This window comes from Poecilia formosa, unplaced genomic scaffold (genome assembly GCF_000485575.1).
Source record: "Poecilia formosa unplaced genomic scaffold, Poecilia_formosa-5.1.2 Scaffold7, whole genome shotgun sequence".
Classification (NCBI taxonomy): domain Eukaryota; kingdom Metazoa; phylum Chordata; class Actinopteri; order Cyprinodontiformes; family Poeciliidae; genus Poecilia; species Poecilia formosa.
This window is the reverse complement of record NW_006799946.1, coordinates 2,336,013-2,356,895: the sequence shown is the minus strand read 5'-3', so window position 1 is coordinate 2,356,895 and position 20,883 is coordinate 2,336,013. Positions and strand designations below refer to the sequence as shown.

The window sequence follows — 20,883 nt, the reverse complement described above, 5'->3', positions numbered from 1 at the left end:
TATATATATATATATTTGGTAGTCCCTGTGACTAATAGGAAATCCATAGCCCACTGACAGGAACCAAGTATCACAAGCAAAGGCCATTAATTGATCAGCAGCTACAGCAGATTACTTGGAAGAACTGTGATCTGTTCATGCCAGAGAAGTCCGCCAGCCAACTCCTCCAGGTCAGCCGCCTCTTGATTCTTCTACAAGCCTGTTGCAATGCAGTGCAGATAAATCCATGCCAAAGTGCCAATACAAAGTTTCAGCAAGAAAAACAAGAGGCAGTAGACTTAGTGAAGTGTTGTCAGAGGTAAAACAGTCAGACGAAAGGTTCTGCTTCTGCATCCAGTGACAAGCTCACCCTCTTGCCAGCAGCCCCAACATTTCCTGGCAAATGCGTGCACTGACGGATGTTCTGATTATACACCACATTAAGTCTCCAGAATAACACAACAAATCACACCAGCTTAATAGGAAAGACTTTGCCAAATGCATTTCTGTTCAATAAGGGAGGAATAATGACATTTAGTACTAAATAATTATTTTCACGCTTTGTGCCATGTTTTCCCATCACAATACAACAAAGACATGATTGTCTAAGAGGAACGGATTCACGCAGTCTTAATAATCAGCAGAGATATGAGACAAACACGGACACATTTTTAAATATGGAACAGGAAGAAATGGATTGAAGGTTGTGCAAGAATGGCGGCATAGCAGTGGAATCTGCATGTTTTGGGTGTACTGTCAGAGACAGAATGAAAAATCGTTCCTTTCGCCAAGACCAGCAGCTGCAAGGGCCACGTGGCAGAGAGAGAGCAGTCATGGTGCCATAGCAAGACATTGCCAGGGGAAGTCTGGCAGCTTGGAAGCAAAATATGGAGTATTCATTAAGTTGCTGTAGGTTTTCTTTACACATCTAGGTCCCAGTTAGTGTGTTGTGCTCACATATAATTATATTATGGTCACAGCATTCACCCATACAGTGTGTTTGACTTATTGATCTTTCTTAACTACAACAATACACTTATACTACTGCAATGCAGGAGTGAACCCCCAACTGAAATACATAATTTACTCGATTTCTGTTGTCTATAAGTCATTGTAACACATGGAAATGCTTTGGATCTAAACCATTGCCTTTAGCAGTTTGCAGTAGTACTGTATGCAAAATGCATCTTTTCCTTCCACTGTAAAAATGTGCAACAAAAATACTAATCATTACTAAAATTCCAGTAAAATACAGTGAAATTTGTTGTTGTAATGTGATAACATGAAAGTTCAGTGGATAGCTATTCTTTTGCAAGGCGCTGCATTTTTAGTAATATCTGGTCAGAAGTAGGAGTAGCCAAGAATCGAGAGTAGCAATACATTGGTACTCTAGTATTAGTAAAAGGTCATACAAAACAAAATTACTCAGGTAAAAATGTATTTTGGTAAAAAGTCTAATAAAGTAGCATCTTTTAAATAATAATAAGAGCAGAAGAAAATTATTTCCAAATCTAATTTTATTCACATAAACGCTGCTGAAACCTTTTCTTGAACTAGATTGTATATATTAGAACAGTGCAAAGTGCTTCCTTTGAAATATCTACTGTTTACTATCATCACTCATCCACCAAAATGCTCATCAGGCTCAAAAGGTAGAAAAGGACAAAGAAACAATGAAGCTTGTGTATAAAAAAAATGTTTACTGTGTGTATTTATCTGGGGAAGATGGGGTACTGAAGTACTTACTTTAAAATAATATTACTCAAGAAGTAAAAAAGCAGAGTAGAATGAATCTCCTCATAGAACTGCATTTTTTATATAATCAAGTAAGCATAACAGAGTAAATGTAACTATTTCAGTACCCAATGGTAAACAGTGATCCTACGACTGAACACGTTTTTTAAATATATATAAAGATCTTTGCAACACAAGAACATTCTGGTTGAACTGCAAGCTTCCTCCACTTTGGTCTTGGCAAAAAAAAAATCACTTATGAATTTCCTATTTTATGATATGGTTCAGGATGCAGCTAAGGATTTCAGCAGTTGCAGTCTACATGTTAAAAATACACTGAAAAAATAGGAAAAATATCATAGTTTGGACAGACAAAGTTACAGAAAGTCTCCACCATCAGAATACAATTTATTAGAAGTTCGATTGGCTGGAGGTGACTGTCACATACACTTTGGATCCAGCTACGTTTTACACTCTCCTCTTGCTCTGGTGTGATTAGAGACAAGCAGAGAGATGGACCCCTGAAGAGCCTGCAAATTAAAGTTATGACACCTGAAGAGGGGTACCGGGAAAAGGGAAAATAAGGGGAAATCAAAAAGTAGAAAGGTAGGATACAGACTGTGTTACAGTGAAAATGGCATCTGTGGCTGACCCCAACTTTTCTTCCCCCCGGTCTTCTCCTTCCCATCTCCGTTCGTGCTATTCCTCGCTGCAACTTGGTCCAATTACAGAACCCTTTCTTACAGCAATATTGTATTACAAAGCTGTGTGTATGACAACTGTCTATACATCTCGATCCGATCCTGAAGAGCACTGTTTTTTGGAGAGTGCCTTCATCAAGGTAAAATTTGTGTTTTGCTGCTAATCTCTGTAGCGCTTCCTCGATCTCCCTCCACCCCACCCCCCACTGGCAAAGCTTTGATGCCTCTATGGAGTAAACGCTACTGGCATGAATCAAATTCAATTAAATGATTTTCAATAAGAAAGGCTGCCAGTTATCAACAGTGCTCATTTGCACACTGTGACCTTGGTAAAGTGTGTGTGTGTGTATGTGTGTGTGTGCGTGTGCGTGTGTGTGCGTGTGCGTGTGTGTGTGTGGTATTAGCATTTTCTGAGCTGCAGGGTAGGAAGTGAGGATGAAGAGCAGCTAAGAACGCACAGTGGGTGTTACGGCTTCAGATGAAAGGGAGGAAGGGCCCAAATGCATGACAAGGGAGGAAAGAGGGGGGGATGGCTTTATTTAAGCTGATGCACAACTGCAAAAATTAGGCAGGCTAACAAATACACAGGAGGAGGGTGACGCAGGAATTCCAGGAATAACAGAAAGATTTGGAAACTAAATGAGCCACTAACAGCGAATGTTGAATAGTCTTGCATAGGCAGCGTCGGCAGGGAATACAGACAACTGACAGCTGAAAGGGCAAAAATGCTGGACTCCAGACAGCACACGTGGGGGACTAATTGGTAACTGAAACCAGAGGAAGAAAAAAAAAAAACTGTCAAAAGGGCACAAAGACATAAGGTGACAACGCAAGAGAAATAAGGAAAACAGTCTTCGAAATAAAACTGTGCAGCATAGAACACCTCAGATCTGACCTTTTTCCCACAAAGGTGACTTTCTTAACATACCTTGAAAAGTTTCATCTTAAGCCACAAACAACAAAAATAATCTCTTACCCTACAACAACAAAGTCTAAGAATCTTTGAAATATTATTGTTTTTATGACGTCAATGCGTTACAGTCCGAAAAACAATCTGGTGTGAATGTCTGATAATACTTGTCAGAAAGCATCTCGTGCACTAATGATCATATGTGGCTAATGCATACATTTAACAGGTTTTAAAATAGTTAATGGTTAATCACCTTGACATAATGGCTAGTGTGTTAAACCTATGATTAGGAAACGTCTTTTTATTCATTGGAATAGTTGCGAATTTAATCACACTGAGTGTGAAAACACCTCCAATGAAGGAATACTTTTATCTATGAGAGCAGATTTTTTTTTTTTTTAGTTTTACATTCATGGTATTACTTGTCTAAAGAATGTGGTTTGAAAATTATAATCCTCGTTCTTTACTAGTTACCTTGCACGACATGGCCTGAATTACTTCTATGTTTGCGTCAAACTGGCTGATAAGGCCCCTGTGACAGCTCCTCCCTCTGAAACCGCTTGCTGCTACGAGCGGAGAAGAGTTTTCTTCTGATGCCTTCAAGAGACACGAACAAGGAGCTTCTGACCAGCCGACAAAAACCAGAACTGATCACCCACTGGGTTCAGTTTTGCAAAATGCTATTGACTACATGGGTTCCCACATTAGGCTAAGTTGGTATAACGTTCCTCCAAGGTTTATGCTTCATCGTTCCTTTGAGTCATACCGTTCTGAATCCAAAGAGAGGATCCAGGGCTTTGGAAAAAAAACACTGAATTTAACAGTCTTCCAGTCTTCATGTGACCTTCTGGCAGAAATGCCTGCTATTCTGGTGAGTTTCCCCAGTCAGCCAAACTAATGAAATGGGAAAGTGCAGTTGCATGATTACAAGTCCAACCCACTTTCAGTCTAACTAATCCTAAAAAGAAGCAAGGCATGGCATTGGAAAATAACGGCGTTATGTTCCAACACCAGCTGTAGTTTACTTTCTTGTATTTTGAGTGATAAAATGAAGAAAAAAAAAAAAATCTAGCATTTCCACATAGATCACATGAGCTAAGTTCTTACAAATAGTCTGATTTCGTCTTATTTTACATAATGGCATCTAACAAATTATTGAAGTGTGAAAATATCAGACTTCAACATTCTCTAAGAGATACATGAAAGTCTCTATGGAATGTAGAAAATGACTAAATAAACCCTGTACTTTCTTAGGCGTCTCATTAAAACAGTTGAAAACAAAGAACCCGTAACATGGAAATTCTTTGTGGTTTGACGTTAAAACAAATGGGCCGTGACTTTTTGCAGCAAAAACAGAAGCTATCCAAAAAACTGAAACATGTAGCCGTACTTGTATGCTTTTAGACAAGGGTCTAAAATTGATCAGCATTCGTTCAAATTGGGCAAATACATTACAAATAAAATAGGCTGCGTATGAATATAAATGTAAAATGGATGGTGACAAAAAAACTGCAATATGAAACTTGTTTTTAATAAAGAATAATATCCTTCAAGATATATAAAATAGCATCTAAATGGGCCCAGAACCCATTTTCTTTCTTTTTTTTTTTAATAATCAGATGAACTAAAGAAACCAGCCTCGTCAAGATGTACTGCAGCCAGATATTGCTTAGAATCTCTGGGCACTTGTCTCACAGTGTGATTCAGGGTCAGGGTATGATTACTGATGAAGAGGAGCTGATAAGAAAGATTCACTCTAACTAAGGGCAAGGTCACCTCCCACTGCGGAGAAATGCAGATGTGATGAGACAGGGATTAGAGACTTTCTCCTGCCCACACATGCAGGTACACACAGGAAACTGGGTTCCACATAGGAGCCGTGGTAAAACACATCCATTTACAGTGCCTACCAAAAGTACTCCATCCCTCTTAGCATGTCAAAACTTTCTCTCATCACATCAAAAACACTTGAGAGTGGTTAACTGGTACTTTACGTGGCAGACCAGCACAAAGTAGAGCATAAGCATGAGCATGCAAAAAGTGTGCTTTTATTTTTTACTCCGACAAATCTGTAAACCAAGTTGTGCATTTCAGCCCCCTGAGGTCAAGTCATTTCATTTGTTTGTATCCGAAATGTCACTATTTTGTTCATGATCCAAATTTTATGACCATAGATGATGGTAGACATGTGGACCGACTGGTGAAATGAGGGCCTTGCCTTTCAGCTCACCTCCTAGATTAAGTGGATGTCTGAGTTTTGGTAGGTTTGGAGGTGCGCTATACTCAACGAAACGTTTGTAAAGAACTGTAGCTGATGATGTCATCTCTAAATTTTAGACCAAACTGAAAAAAAAAAGACGAAAAAAAAAAGACCAGAAATATCTTTTGCACATCACCAATGATGATGCGCTTGATCACATGATTATAAATGAGCAGCACTCCAGTGACTTTAAGACTAAGATACTCTCTTGATAAGAAAAAAAAAAAGAAAAAAAAAAAGACCAAACTTACATGCGACTGCTAGGCGGAATCTTCCGTCCATCTCTGAACCAGGTAACTTGCGGCTGGGGGAAACTCCGAATCCGTGGTGCTGGAATAACGGCGCCCTCCCCCTGGGAGACGGACTGAGTGCGCTCACCCTCTTCGAAACTGCCCATAACTAGAAGGAGACAAATAAACCACAAAAACAAAGTCAAGCAGGGCCAGAGGGCATGACAGGTAACACAGGAGTGTTGAAAAGCCACACATATAGGGTCACTGAAACAAATGTCGCTCTCTTTCCTTTTGTGACCTCAGGGCTGCTGCCATTTGCTTTGAGCTCTAAAATGTTACTTTGACAGAGTAGAGCTGTTACTATGGTTTCCACATCAAATCATGAAAGGTTTTTTTTCAGAGGCAACATGTAATGAGTCACAAAGGGACATTAAGGGGAAGCTAAATTGACTTTATGTTGGATCTTATTTTTCTCCCTTTTCCATAGCTTTTTTTCTCACATTTGTTTCATATTTTGACTTCTTATGAAAAAAATAAAAAAATAAAAAAAAATACTGCAACAATATTCCTGGTGCTTCAAAGACTGGTGTTAAAGGAGATCTTTGTTTTTTTGTTTTTTTCCTTTCCCCTGATCTGATGCAGTCAATAAGACAAAATGACACAAGGGAAGAATCACATCTTTGCTTCTTTAATTTGAGAGGGGGTAATAAAGAAAACTCATCTGAAATGAATGAATCAGTACATCAAAATGTCAATTAAGTCTAGGAAACAGTTTGGATGTATTTATGTCTGAAATGTGCCGAGATCAAGGTGAGAGACTTCAAACCAGCGATGTTGGAGTGCTTGTGTATTGATGAAAATGTTATTCTACCTTCTCCCGCTCTTTTTCAAAGAGAATAACAAAAAGAGGTAATCTGGCTTTGCACCGTAGCCGTGGTGCTTAGCTTAAATGAAAATCTGGCGAGTCTGCAAATCCCCCTGACTTTGATCTGCAGTTTTTGTGATGGGATGTCCTCCTCCCCTTCCTTCCCCAATCTGTAATACCTTTCTGTGTTTACGTTTCTCTAGGGTGTGTCTTTGCATTCACAGTAGTGCCGCCTCAATGAAGCAGACACCAAAAGGAAATTTCTCTATCTTTTCTTCCACTCCCATCCTTTTCTATCCTATCCATTTTTTTTCTCTAGGTGTCCCAAATTCTTTTTTTATTTTTTATTTTTTTGTACTTCGCACCTCCGTCGGAACTCTTCATAGTTTGAGCAACAGATACAAGGACAAAAGAGAATTATGGAAATGAGAGAGATGCAGGAATGTAGAGGAACTGAATGACAGTGGGGTGCAAGCCAAGAAATAAATAGAAAGCCGTGGTGGCCAGAAAACAAAGTCAACAGAGGAAGGAAGTGGCAGCACATAGAGCCGGTGAAGGAGGACCCGAAATGCAGCAAACGTGAAAGGAGAAGCAGGAGGAGGGAGTTGCTGACACTAATGTTCTATTTGTCCAGCACTGAAGATGTGGACTAACAGGGTTTGCTCTACCACGTTTCTCCCTCCCACTTCTTTCTCTGTCACACCTGGCTGACCGCATTGTCAGGTAAACACGTTGCGGGAAATACAATCAAAATGTCCGTGCAACCTGAAGAAGCCAGCAACCAACCCCCCACCCCCAAAAAAAACTGAGGCAGGAGAATGCGTGTAGTTGTGCGTAAGAGGTTGCGGTTAGTCACAACGCGACAGTCCTCCAGACGCCTCTACTGTGCATCTCTAATAGCTTGTTAACGAGAGGAGGAATCTGAGCAGCCTGGAAGCGGCTGGGGGAAAATTTACAGGAATTCAGTGCAGGGGAGCGGCACTTTCCACTAAGAAACAACAGATGTTGTTGACAAAAGAGGGAGTCTGAAATAAGCTGCGGTCATATTGAAATGAAGCAAAGTTAAAAAGAACCATAGCAACTAAAATCAATCTAATGAGAATGCTGAGTGGAACAGCTGTCTGGGTTGATAACACGTTGAATGAGATGCAGGTAGATCTTTCACCCCACCAGCATCTGTCCCTCCCTAGTCAGTCCTTGATACAAAGGCAGCCAAAGAGAATGTGGGCATATTGTGTACTCTGCATGCAATTAAGCACATGCACCCTCCGTCTTGCTCCAGATCCATGCGCTCCTCCATTTGTTCCATTAGTCTGTGCGCGCACTTACAGGCCACTTGTACTTCTGTACGTCTCTGCAGAAGGGCTCCCACCCGATTCCTCACGATGCAGCGGTAGAAGCCAGCATGAGAGCGATCCAGGGAGGGGATTAGGTACCTGCAACCCAACAAAAAGACAAACAAACTCTGAAATTGAAAATCACAAATTCAACCGAATAGACAAACAACATCTAACAAGTTTGGGAAAAAGTCTTGGACCCTCATATGGAGCAGTTGAGCAAATGCAAATATTAATCACAGAAAATTAAAAATCTTTGAAAAAATTAAGGGCACAAAGCACAATGAAGCTTAAAGCATTGATTTTAAAAAAGAGGACTTTTTGTTTACTAAGTGTTTCCTGAAGACTGAAGTATTTAGGAGCATAGGGGTAGAGAAGTCTGAATATTAATTCATGCCACACTTTTCAGATCATCTATTTTTTTTAAAAATGAACCATGTATCATTTTCTTTTAACTTCACACGTAAGTGCTTTTTAGGATTCCAGTCTACATCAGTTGTGGTCAGTTGACAATGTGAAATTGTGCTAGGGTAAGAATAGGTTTGGATACTAATATACACTAGGCCACAAAATGATGATTTGTAGTATGGGACCAATATTGTATGGTGTCGATGCAACATCTGTGAATTTGTATGTCTTTTTTTTATATATATCTTGCCACTTGTCACTATACTATATGCTCTATACATCAAGCCATCAATAAGCCCGTAGTCTTTCAGCCAAACAGTGTATAACCAAGGCTCTGGACATCTTTTATGACAAAATACTATATCCTCTTTTATTCTAGGGTTGTATCCATCATGACAAAATGAAACTGATCTGGTCTTAAGCAGGTTCTAAGATAATGTCCAAGTTACAACTAAACCAAAATGTACAAAACATGTTTTAAACTGCTAGTATTTATTTTAAGAAAATATATGCTGTTAGAATAAAATAAAGCTGTGTCTGAATATACCCTTTCATTTGATTTATAAGGAAACAAAGTAAATGCAATGCACTGATTAACTGTATATCAGCAGATTTCAGATGTTAGTTTTTTTTGTTTGTTTGTTTTTTTCAGTTTGTGCATGTTGATCCTCATTAATAATAATAATAATAATACCAAGAAGGAAAATTGTTTTCCACCTTACTGGGAAGGATTATGAGGCCATTTCCAAACTGGCTTGAATTTATCATTCCATTTGAGGAACAGGACTCTTAAAATTCAGCCAGCAATATTAATGACAGGACAAAGAACAAGACAGAACAAACATGACTTATTCTGAAGAGTCATCAGGGGAAAATACTCTGCTTTCCAAAAAGAATATAGCAGAACATGTGAGGTTTACAAAGCTGCTTTGAAATAATCTACAAGACTTTTGGGAACATTGCCCTGTAGCAGGGGTGCAACTACATATTATTCAGGTGGATGCGAAAACATAAATCGGCGGTCCCCCCTGCACCCCCCAAAGGAAGGTACGTAAGGGTGAAGGAGCGTAGAAAACATACGGTCGCTCTATCCGTATGAGCGACCGTATGTTTATGCCCCACCCCCCCCAGACGAAGACACGTGAAAGGTAAAACTTGCTACATGTACATTTACATGTGCACGAGGTGAAGGAGCGTAAGGGCGCTGTGAGGTGTATGCGAAGGCATCATCGGGGCGCCGCCCCCTCCAGACGGGGTTTTGACGCCCCCTCTGGTGCAGCGCCCCTATGCGTTGCATGCGCTGCATACCCACTTTTTGCACCACTGCCCTTTAGAATATGAAATCAAGGTAAAAAATATTAGGCAATAGTGTAATGAGTCAATCAAGTTTATTTGTATAGCACATTTCAGCAATAAGGCAGCTTGAAGTGTTTTCCATCATAAAAACACAAGAAAAGTCATAAAAAAAAACCACCATTCAGTCAGCAATTGAGAAACCAATAAGAACCATTAAACATTGATTATCAACCATTCATCATCAACAGACATTAAATAATTACACATGTTCGGAGACAGCCAAATACATTTAACATATTGGTACAAACACCTCACATCAACTATGGGGTGTCGGGAATTGAACTTGTTTTGCAGTCTTGGAGGGAAATGCTGCACCATATGTATAACAGCTGTAACATGGCCTAAACAATGATTCTAAATACCGGTGCAAACTTGTAACAGCATGACTGGAAAAAAAAAGACAAAATAATCAGAGCGCAGTGGATTGTCAAATCCTGACCACAGTCTGAGAAAATAGCTGTGCAGGACTAAATGTCCACAAACCTCAATGAACTGAAGCAATGTTGGGAAGATAAGTGGGCAAAAATTCCTCAGGAGTGATTTTAGAGAGTGATGAAGTCATACAATTACTGAGAGCTGCTGCTGCTTAATGTGGTGGTACAACAATTTAATTAGGGGGTGTATTTCACCTTTTATCCATTTTTTGTTTCATAAATAATGGCAGTGTCAAATTAGTTCTGTGTTTATGTACCATCAAGAATAGATTCAAATTATTTTAGAATCTGGAAGGGAAATCAGTTTTTTTTATTATTATGATTATTATTTCCAGATGTTTTAAGTTTCCTTTCTCTTGTTTTTATCCATGTATGTCTAACAACGACATGTAACATGTGATAGAGAGACATCAATTTCCATAAGGGAACATCTCAAAGAAATTGTTAAAGTCTTTCTTTCTTCCCTTCTTTGTTTCACAAAAATCCTGGAACTGACTTGGATGTTGCTGCACCATCAACAGGATAACCAATGCCAAAAAAGTCATTATGTCAACGTAAGGACAACTTGCGAACAGACTGTCCTGAAGAGCTATTAGTTTTTACGATGAAAACGTTAAAAAGACAAAGTGTTATTAGAGGTAAACCAAACAGCTGTAACTATTAATTGCATTAAGTTGTCTTTTTATTCACAGATTGCTCATGTCCAAAGAACACAATTTAAGCCTGTATCCTTAGTGCTGCTCGACCTCCTACGAAGCCCTCTTTAGGAGATCATGTACACAGACGGGGCACAGCAGCTTCTATCATTTTAACAACCTCCCAATAACTACTAAATGATGCTGCAACGGGAGATCCACAGGGCGGCCAACTATTTCAACAGCTGAGAGTCTCTGGTGGAATCTAAGAGATGGCAGCAAACCAGGCAGAAGCTGTGAATTAGCTCTCACTGAGTTGTACATGCTTAATTTGAAAGTCACTCGAGCACGGGAAGTCTTGTCAAGGAATATCCTTATTGCACGAGGTGAAACATTTTCCTTTAGGAGTCTCCTGACTGCCTTTGCTGTTGCATTCACTCAGTTTTTATCTTGAAGAGTTCTTTTGCAAACAGCATCTGGAAGGTCAGGGCATAATCTTCACTAGTGGGAGGAATCAATGTCTGCCGTAACAACATGTAATTGGTAACGTTAATGACGATGATATTTTGGTCTTGATGATGTAAATGAACCAGATGTGTGTGTGTGTGTGTGTGTGTGTGTGTAGGGGTGTGTGTGCGTGCGTGTGCGTGTGTGTACTAGAGGTCTGGTGTAAATTAGGTTTTGGTTAAGGTTGGGAATATGGACTAATAATGGTTTGGGTTAGGGGAAATGTTTGGGTTAAGCATAAATGCAGTTACTAAAATGAACTGAAGTCAATACAAAGTCCTAATATGGGTAGAAACACAGATTTGTATATGTCTGTGGGTGGATTTAAGTGGGAAGGGGGCGCGGGGTGTTTTGATGTTCCGACGATGTTCCCTGAGGTGGCGGCTCTTCGTGTGCTTTGGCACGTCGATGCATGTTTCCAAGAAAAGTTTGAATCCATCGTCTCTGAAAAGTTTTAGACAAATAAATATTGCATTCACATTTACGCAGTTCACATATCGACTGTGAAGTAATGTTTGATTGTTGCACCACTGTAGTCTTTAGCTGTACACATCTGTAACAGGTTCTAAGCCATCTTAAATATAACCCAAACTATGGAAAGCCAGATTCAATTGTTTTCCAGCTAAACAAAAGTTTGTGTTTTCATGTCGAGGCAGGAAATGAAACATGATGAGCTCCCTGAATCAAAGTGATATTAATACTTCATGATCTACGATCCCCATCTTGCCCACCCTTGACCTGGTTTTTACAAAGTAGTGAAATGGCACTTTGGTAAATGCTAACTTCTGTCTCCATCGGTGCGGTTCTGTCAGCATAGAGAACAAGGAGATGTATATACTTATCTGAAGTCTGACCTTCAGGGATGGTGGCAAAGGTAAGGGCGTGAATGAAAAGAGCTGCATAGGGATTGACCAGAGCAACATTTCTTAGAACTTGAAAGTTTCCCATTGATGAAGGTAAATAGTCCCATATCTTATGACAGAAAAATACAAAGTAAAAACATAAAATAAATTGAACCGTTATCCTGGTTGTTTGAGTTAAAAAAAAAAAAAGATAATTTCTTGACATTTTGTCTCCAAAGTGGCAATACATTTTTGTAATCTTTAAAGAAATATTGATTAGAAGTCTTGAGACTTCCTGAAGATGTTTCAGAGTTATTATGTTATAACTGGTACTTTTATAACAGATAAGGTATTGATCATCACTGAGCTTTCTTTTAAGTTTGGAGCTTTTTTTTTTTTTATCTCAATCATTTATAGATCAGATTTTGGCTTAATAAACAAGCAAAAATAAATAAATAAAATTGTTCCCCTGAAAATGATGAGGTAATGAAAAGGAATGAAAATGTTTTCAATGTTCGAAAATAAACTTTATAAACCCTTCAAAACATCTGCAGACAAACAATAGAGGCCACTTTTTAAAAGTCTGACCTTCAGGGACGGATTAAAACCAATCAAATTATTGTATAATGTATACAAAAACATTACAATAAACGGGTCAAACTTATTGAAGTACACACTCGGTCATATGTGCAGAGGAGCTGAGCAGCATGGGGAACTGCAGGAGCTGCAGATGAAAACTTGCACCACAGCCATCCCAAAGCTATTGAAACAGATTCCTCATTGGATTTTTTTCCCAATGAGAAAGTTGGCATACATTTTGATAAGTATATAAATTTGAGCATAAGAGGAAATATTTAATTCAAGATTGTGCAAGCAGTTTCTCAACAGTAAATAAACTTCTAAAAGGGAGGGCTAAGCATAAAGTGTAACAGCGCCTTTTCATTTTTGTTTTATGTTTTTACACCCCTACCTAAGAATGAGACATCGGGATTGGATTTGACAACAAGCTGAATAAATACAAAAAAGTGAATGGGAGAGACGATGCAAATTGTTCAGTCTGAACACATCAGCTTGTCCTGGAAATGGTTTTCTCTAAGTTTAAAAACAGATCAGCTCCTCTCAGCTGAGGTTTCACAGATCCTCTGCGTGTCACACGATTCTCTTGATCCGGAGGGTGTGTAAGCCAAATTTTATTTCTTCATCCTAAAGCAAATCTATGTATAATGATAGATGCATCTAATCTGCCAATCAAGATTTTGATCAATTAATTTTTTGTTTGTTTTCTAAGTACTTCGTCAGAAAAAGGAGGAAAAAAACATGCCTCCAGGCTGTTTGGGATATTTTGGACTTCAACAGCAAAGAAACTTACAAGACATCAAAAGTACATAAAAATACTCTATGTCCAGAACCGTTGGCAGAGTTTACAACCCCCCACCCCAAAAAATCATCACTATTGACAGTGGACTGTCAATAGTAAAAGTTCATTGCCCGAGTTCCCAATCAAGAGTCAGAGTAGTAGTCTACAAGTGTCCATTTCAAATTATTAGCTGATTTATGGTGGATCTATATGTGTGATCACAGTGTTCTTTCAAAAAACAAACAAAAAGAAAGAAAGAAAGAAAGAAAGAAAGAAAGAAAAAAATGAATTAAATCGTTCCACAAGTTTTGGACATGTTTCCATAGTTGAAAAAAGAATAATCAGAATAAATAGAATAATTTTTACTGTGTTTTTGTGCAATTAACTACATACTCCAGCAATAATTTATTTCCACTATTGTTAGGTAGTTAAATGTTGCACATAAATGTTCATTCAGTATATTACCAATAAACTATTGGTAAAACAAACAAAGCACTGTTGGTGAAAAATGAAAACCTGACAGTTCCCCCACCACCACCTTTAGAAGTTATTTGTTTATCTGATTTCCTGATGTGGAATGCTGGGCAGACAGAGATAGTTTTCATTATTTACTCAGTTCACGCACATCTTTTGGCATCAATCTGGACTCATCATTCATGTGTCGAAAAACTAAATCCCCCATTCAAAGCAGCCACCTGTTGGTTAGCTTTTCCACTCACATGTGAAAGTGGCTCACGACGTGCCAACAGCCCAGTTTCAGACCTTGGAAATGCAGATCCAAAGCTCCACTTGAAAACATAATTATGCTAATAAGGCTGACCTCGGTTATGTTAATTGTTTCTACCAAATGTAGAGGGTGATTAGTCAACCTGGATGTGTTCATTCACAGAGTAAAAGTTTGGCAAGAGTAGAAATTATATATAAATTATAAACAGTCTCTGATATTATTTATGTCTCCAAATGTCTGATTTGAGAATCAGTGTTTTATAAACACATGTATTTCTTTACAAAGTTAACAGCATCTGAAAGGCGTCCAAAGGTCTGCGTCAAAATACTAACTTTTTGTTATTCATCTCTTTACCATGAACTCTAGTTACCCATGAGATTCAGTTGCTTTACGTTTTTGAAGCACATCTGAATTTTTCTCTTTTTGATTTAGGTCTGCACTTTGACTTGACGATTCTAACGTAGGACTATTAAATTTGTTGTGACTCTGTCTGTATGTTGTTGTTGTTGTGCTGGAAGGTGAAACCTCTGCTCCGTTTCTTTCGTAACTGAACTCCACCAATCCATCTTCCCATCAAGTCTGACCAATTTCTCTTTACCTGCTGAGGAGAAAATTCTCACAGTATGTTGCCGCCACCGCCTTGGTGATGCTGTGTTCAGGGCAATGTACGGAAATCCTTCTTGCACATGTGAAATCCTTCTCACACATGTTTGCTGCGCTGCCCACCATGAGTTGGTGGAAACTAAACATGATTCCTAAGTGTTAGGCACAAAGCAAGAAGTCTTCTTTTGTTTTATGAAGACGTATGCTCTTCTTTGTCGGATCAAGAATCAGCGGTTTATTTACATGACGACAATATTCATATTTTGAACAGGGATGGCAGGTGGATTGAATGAAAAAAAAAGAAAGAAGCCATCTATATGTTAAGCTTGAAAAACCAACACTAAACAGAGGAAATGGACTCAAATTTTATCTTCTTAACGCCCACTCTTCAGCCCTGACCTGTCTCCCTGGGCTGTTTTTAAGCAATCCACACCAAGATATATGCCTGTTACTTCCAAACATGTTTAGAACTGAAATAGCCTTTTGGATGAGAGGTGAAACAGTTTCAAGAAACCAGAGAAGAAGTCCAGTTTCCCTCTGCTGAATCACTTAGGATTTTCATGACCTGGATGACTGAGAATGGATGCCACATTCTCCGTAATTTTTTATCTGACCTGTTTGCTGTGTTTCTTTGTTTTCCTGACGGTGTTTGTTTACCGTCTCAATAGGTTAAGATTTTCAAAGAACAGCTGTAGTTACACTGAAGTTAGACCCAGATTCAATGGCATGAAGGTACTTTCTATTTAATGTCTAAGTCACTTCTGATGGATTGGCCAGGAGGGACTTATTATGAAGTCACACTATACATTTAGGATTTTAATTTATAAAGAAGAAAAACCTACATTATTCTTAACTGTCCAGCACTTCATGTTGGAAATCACACAAAATCCCAATTAAATACGTTGAAGATTTTGGTTCTACTGCAAGGAAAGATTAGAAAGATCAATGGTTCTGAATACCAGTAAAACCTGAGGTTTGATCTGCGCAAATAAATTGACCAAAGAATTTAGTAAACGAATAAAAAACAGGCAAGTGTAACACATTTAATTGAATCCATTAAAAACAACAACAACAACAACAACAACAAAACTACTTCATCCGTGCTTTAAAAGTGGTAGCTATCAAACCAACACAGGGGTGTGGTGACAAATGGCTGGGGGTGTTGAAAAGCTGTTAATATCTCTAACAAAAAAAACAAAACACAACAAAAAAAAAATGAACAGAATCAAAACTCATTACCAGTAACGTCAGTCGGATTCAAGGGTCTAAATGAATCTGTTAGGGCTTAATCAGCTAATCAGAATTTTCTATTAATGATGCGTGACTCCTTTCATATGTTCCATCAGCTAAATTAATACAATTATGTCTATGTGTTCTGGCGAGAAGGAAGTTGAGTGGCTGATGGAGCGCCGTGCGAATGAAACTACAGGACCACATAAAGGTCTTAGTCGGAAAGATTAAGAGGTAAACAGGTGACAGGTGGTGTTGTTGATCCAAGTTTAACCTTACGGTGGCCTACAGAGAATTTACCAACGCGGCAGAACCTTCAGGGTGACTTTAGATAGCGTTCTCACTCATTCTTTGCCTCCCTCTTTCACTCCGTCCCTTATATAATGAATACAATTAACCTTTGCGGAGTTGTGCGCGTTGGCAGCAGGTCAGAGGAGCCGGCGGGGAGGCTCGCTGTGTTGGACAGGGATTGATTGATGTTCCTGTGGTCAGCGCACTCCGTCAGATCCCCTTTAATTAGCCCCACTCAGGAGAAATGATTAGACGGAGGAGTGGCAGGGAGACGGATAGAGGGACATAAGAAAAGAGGGAGGAATGAGCTCAGAGAGGGATGGAGAGGGAGGACGGAATAATGAAAATAGAGAAAGATAGAGATGGCTGGTGATAGGTGGCAAGGCTATGATCTGTCATTAAAGTCTGCTGCCAGTTCCCAAGGTTAGTTCCGATACTTTTTTTTTTTCAGAGGTAGCTTAAATTTAACATTTTATAAACTTCAATTTTCAAGCATTAGAAGCCACACTGCAATTACAGCAAATGATCAGTAAAAAAAAAAAAAAAAAAAGCATCAGGCAATGAGGATGACATATTTGTCCCCACTGGAAATGCAATTGCTGTCACTTGAGATTTTTCCTTTTATCCAGATGTTTCAAAACCTCTCAGCTAAACAGAGCAATTAATTTGAAACCCGATCTAAAAAAGTGTAATCATTCTGCAATTGCATCATGGAAAAAAAAAAAAAAAATCAGAAACATAGGACAACCTCTGGTCGCTAACTTGTAATTAACTTTTTTTTAATATGTTTTATTTTAATTCTGGAGTTTGGTGCTTTCAGAAAGGCCACTGCCCTCATAAAACAGTTTGATGCTTCTTTACTTCCCCTTAATGAGCTCTTTTACGGCGACGTCACTTTCAACAGCTTGTGCCGCGTAAACAAAAGCAGGTGCAGTGGGAAATTAGCAGTTTTGACAGCCTAATTATTTACTTTATGGATGATGGAAGATGGAAGGCTGCTGTTTTTCTAACAGAATGATTATATGTCTTATGTTGTCTCACGGAGCACTTAAAATATCCACACTGTAGATCAACTAGTTCAACTGAATTGTTAGCACATTGGCAGAAAATCAAACCTACGGGTTTCCAGTAACTCACTGAGGCACAAGCATGTCTGTAAGAACAGATCGATGCCGCGCGCATCGTACATTTAAAAGACGTCTTTCCAAAGCGCATCCAGTCGTGTTCAAAATCTCCTGTAAATTATACAAGTCTTTATTCTGTTCGTTCTTCATAACAACTTACATGCACTAAACATGACAGGTAGAAGAGGTGTTCTGCCTTAGGACACTAGAAATCAATAGTGGTAATTTGTCTAAAAGGCTTTAAGGAGAGCAGCGATTACATTTTCCTTCTGTTATCCTTCTAGGAGGGTAACACACACAGAGACAACAGTCTGCTGAAGAAAACTTTCATCAACTATTTCTATAGAGTTTTCTTAAATATTCTGTAACGACAAAAGTGGGAAGAAACCCCTGAGAGCAGCTCATAATTAAAATCCGGGTTGAAAATGAAAGTCAATATATACTTCTCGGCCACTATATTAGGCGCCTTCTGCTTTCTCTCCTGTGTTAACCCCTTAACTGTCACCCTCACAAAATGCTTACATGTAAGTCGAAGGGTCCATGAGGACACCGGCGTCATCATGAGGTTAATGTCACAGTGACTCGTCTAAGTCGATATGACTTTCATTATGTTGAACTTGACTTTAATTATGAAGTCATACAACTACTGCACTCTGCCAGTGTCGGGTTCCCTTTGGAAGAAGTCCAGAATTTTTCATAGCACAGATTTTAAAGGGTGATAAAAACACCTGGAGCATTATTCTTTTGGAAGTGACTATCAGAAAAAGAAATGGGGAGGGTGACCAGTGGCGCATTTCCATTCAGTTGGAATGGAAATGTACCAAGAAAATAACTAATTGCTAAATCTGTTAACAAGCAATTTTAATATGTTAAAAATTAATTTAAAAAAAAATTATTTGCTTCTATTAATGCTTGACATATTGTGCAACTTTGCTTCAGTTGAGACAGGGAAGATTGTCACTGTTGCTTGAGAGATGGGTGGAGTCTGGAGTTCCAGGATAATCCCGCAAACCTTTATTGTTTTTTAGGAGTTTACAAAAAATTAAGAGTGATTTTTCTACCAAAATTTGTATCCAAAACCTAAACATTTGTGGTAAGACTCGAACATATCTGTTCACATGGATTTTCCAATCTTCACTGTCTGTACTCTTGAACTTATTTGTGTCTGTTTGTCAAATGAAATCCCCCCAAAATACATTGATGTCTGAACATTTTTAGGGGTAATTGTACATTCATTTCTTAAAAGGCTTTATTGGCTTTTATTTGAGAGTGGTCAGACAGGAAGGTCGGTAATGAGAGAGGAGGAAGACATGCGGCAAAGGTCATCAGGTCAGGACCTGAACCTGCGACAGCCGCTTTACCCCTGTGCCACCACAGCACCTCATATTTGTATATTCTTAAGGAACTAAACCAAATGTTATATACTGATATTTTCTGTTGATATTTCTAATGGTGTGTATTTGTTGTGCTGTGATTTATAATAATAAAAAAATAATAATGATGCATTGTACTTGTTAGCTGCTTTCAAGACACCTAAGGACACTTTACAAGAAAAAAAAAACAAAAAACAAAAACAATACAACAATACACTACAAATGAAAAGAGATGTAAAAGAAAAATAAACTAACGGAAAAAATAATAAACACTTTTTATCACCTATGATCTAACTGCAATAGGAGGTTTTTATACCCACAGGGTATAATGTAAACATGCCAGAAATTTATCTTTATGTTCCTAATCAACCTAATATGCAGCAGTTACAACCTTCGCAAAAATAATTAGCTTTTATCTGTGATTCAGAAAGAAACTAACGTTCATAAGAACAGGTTGTTTCACATCTAATTAAATCTAATTCTTTTTAATTGCCGAGAGAGGAGAACAGATTGTTTTTATTTTTCAAAAGGCCATGAACCACAAAAAAAGTCTCCCAGAACATGGGATAAACAAGCCCACATCAGAACAGAACCCTCAGCACACTAGATGGTGGGCATGGTGTGCACATATTAATCTTTTAGTTATACCTCATATTTAAGCATAAACTGAGAAGTCACTTCAGTTATATGTCATTTCTAAGAGTTTTAAAAGTTGTAAATAATTGTGCCACTGTTGATGTGTGGCTATAGGGTGGTGGAGTTGGTAGCCCTACAGCCCTGCAGCAAAGTTTTACCCATTGTCAGACTTATCCCTTTATCTGTTATTTGCCTCATCAGGCATGTATTTATAAACAATAATTGTTGCTAAACTGCTTGACTAGTTTTACTAATAATTGCCCTAAGAAAATATTACTGTTATTCATAGTCAAAACCTGACTCCTACCAGCATAACACCTGCCTAAAGCAAAGTGATGCACTGGTAATTGTAGATGCACATAATAAAACCAACAGCCTGTTCATTCTTGGACTTTTGACTCATTCTTCTAAGGTGCAGAAAACAGAGTGATGAAGTGCAAGAGTAAAAAAGAGGAAAGAAAGTTAAAAAAAAAATCTATTGTGTCTGGAGGCTGTAAAGAAGAAAGTAGGGAGACAGAAAATGGGCTTTTTTTTTTTTAGTTATGGCCAGGAATCCATTAGAAGCATCCAGGGAGAAATGCTGTGTCCAAGCTGTGCCCTGATGTGATGACTTGATGTACTGCGACTGGATGCTGCTCCTCCGCTTCTGTAAAAACTAGACGGATGGTAATAGAGCTACCGTGATGACAAGTTGAAAAACCCTATAAATTCCCAATCAATTGGTCAGATAATGCTTTTTTGTCCTAATATGTTTTGCTGTTGAAATATTTTTATTTTTTTGTTTCACATGAAGCAGGACATCTAAAAGAAAGAAAGAAGTGAACTGTTGTTGGTGTACAAACTAAAGTTTTGTAAATGTGGAGATATTTCAGTTACATGAGCCAAAGCTACCGATCCCAGGAAGATGCTAAAACAAAATATTATTTTTTTATTAGGCAAAGATTTTTGATTTCATTTGATTTATTTATTAGAGCGTCATGCACCATACTGAGGTGCCCAGCCTACACAGACTTACAAGATACACCTTACATACATCTAAAGGATATCAAGAAGGCCACTGAACAAGATTCCCAAACCTTTATAAATCATTTGCAAAAAAAAAAAAAATTCCACAGCAAAAAAGATGAACTATTGACACTACAAAAGTCTCTGTCTTTGTCACCAAGCTTGTTCATTGAATGTTGCTAACTCAAAAATAGCTTTCATTAAATACCCAACGTAACATATGTGTTGCGGACATCCAAAACAGAGCAGTGCTTTTTTTTTTTTCTCACAATACAAAAAAACAAAAAAAAAAACAAAACTGTGAAATATAGAATGAAATTCATCAGTAGCCACATT

At 38.3% G+C, this 20,883-nt stretch overlaps 1 protein-coding gene across 7 annotated transcripts in view; it reads right to left on the bottom strand.

The window, feature by feature from the left end:
* sdk2b (sidekick cell adhesion molecule 2b) overlaps positions 1 to 20,883 on the bottom strand; it is a 315,126-nt gene that overhangs the window by 79,661 nt on the left and 214,582 nt on the right. For all 7 annotated transcript variants that reach the window (XM_016681386.1, XM_016681392.1, XM_007571333.2 and 4 more), the window contains exons 3-4: positions 8,012 to 8,118; positions 5,836 to 5,983 (exon numbers count right to left, since the gene is read on the bottom strand). In XM_016681386.1, the coding sequence (XP_016536872.1) occupies positions 5,836 to 5,983; positions 8,012 to 8,118 (255 nt within the window). The remainder of the gene's footprint in view (positions 1 to 5,835; positions 5,984 to 8,011; positions 8,119 to 20,883) is intronic.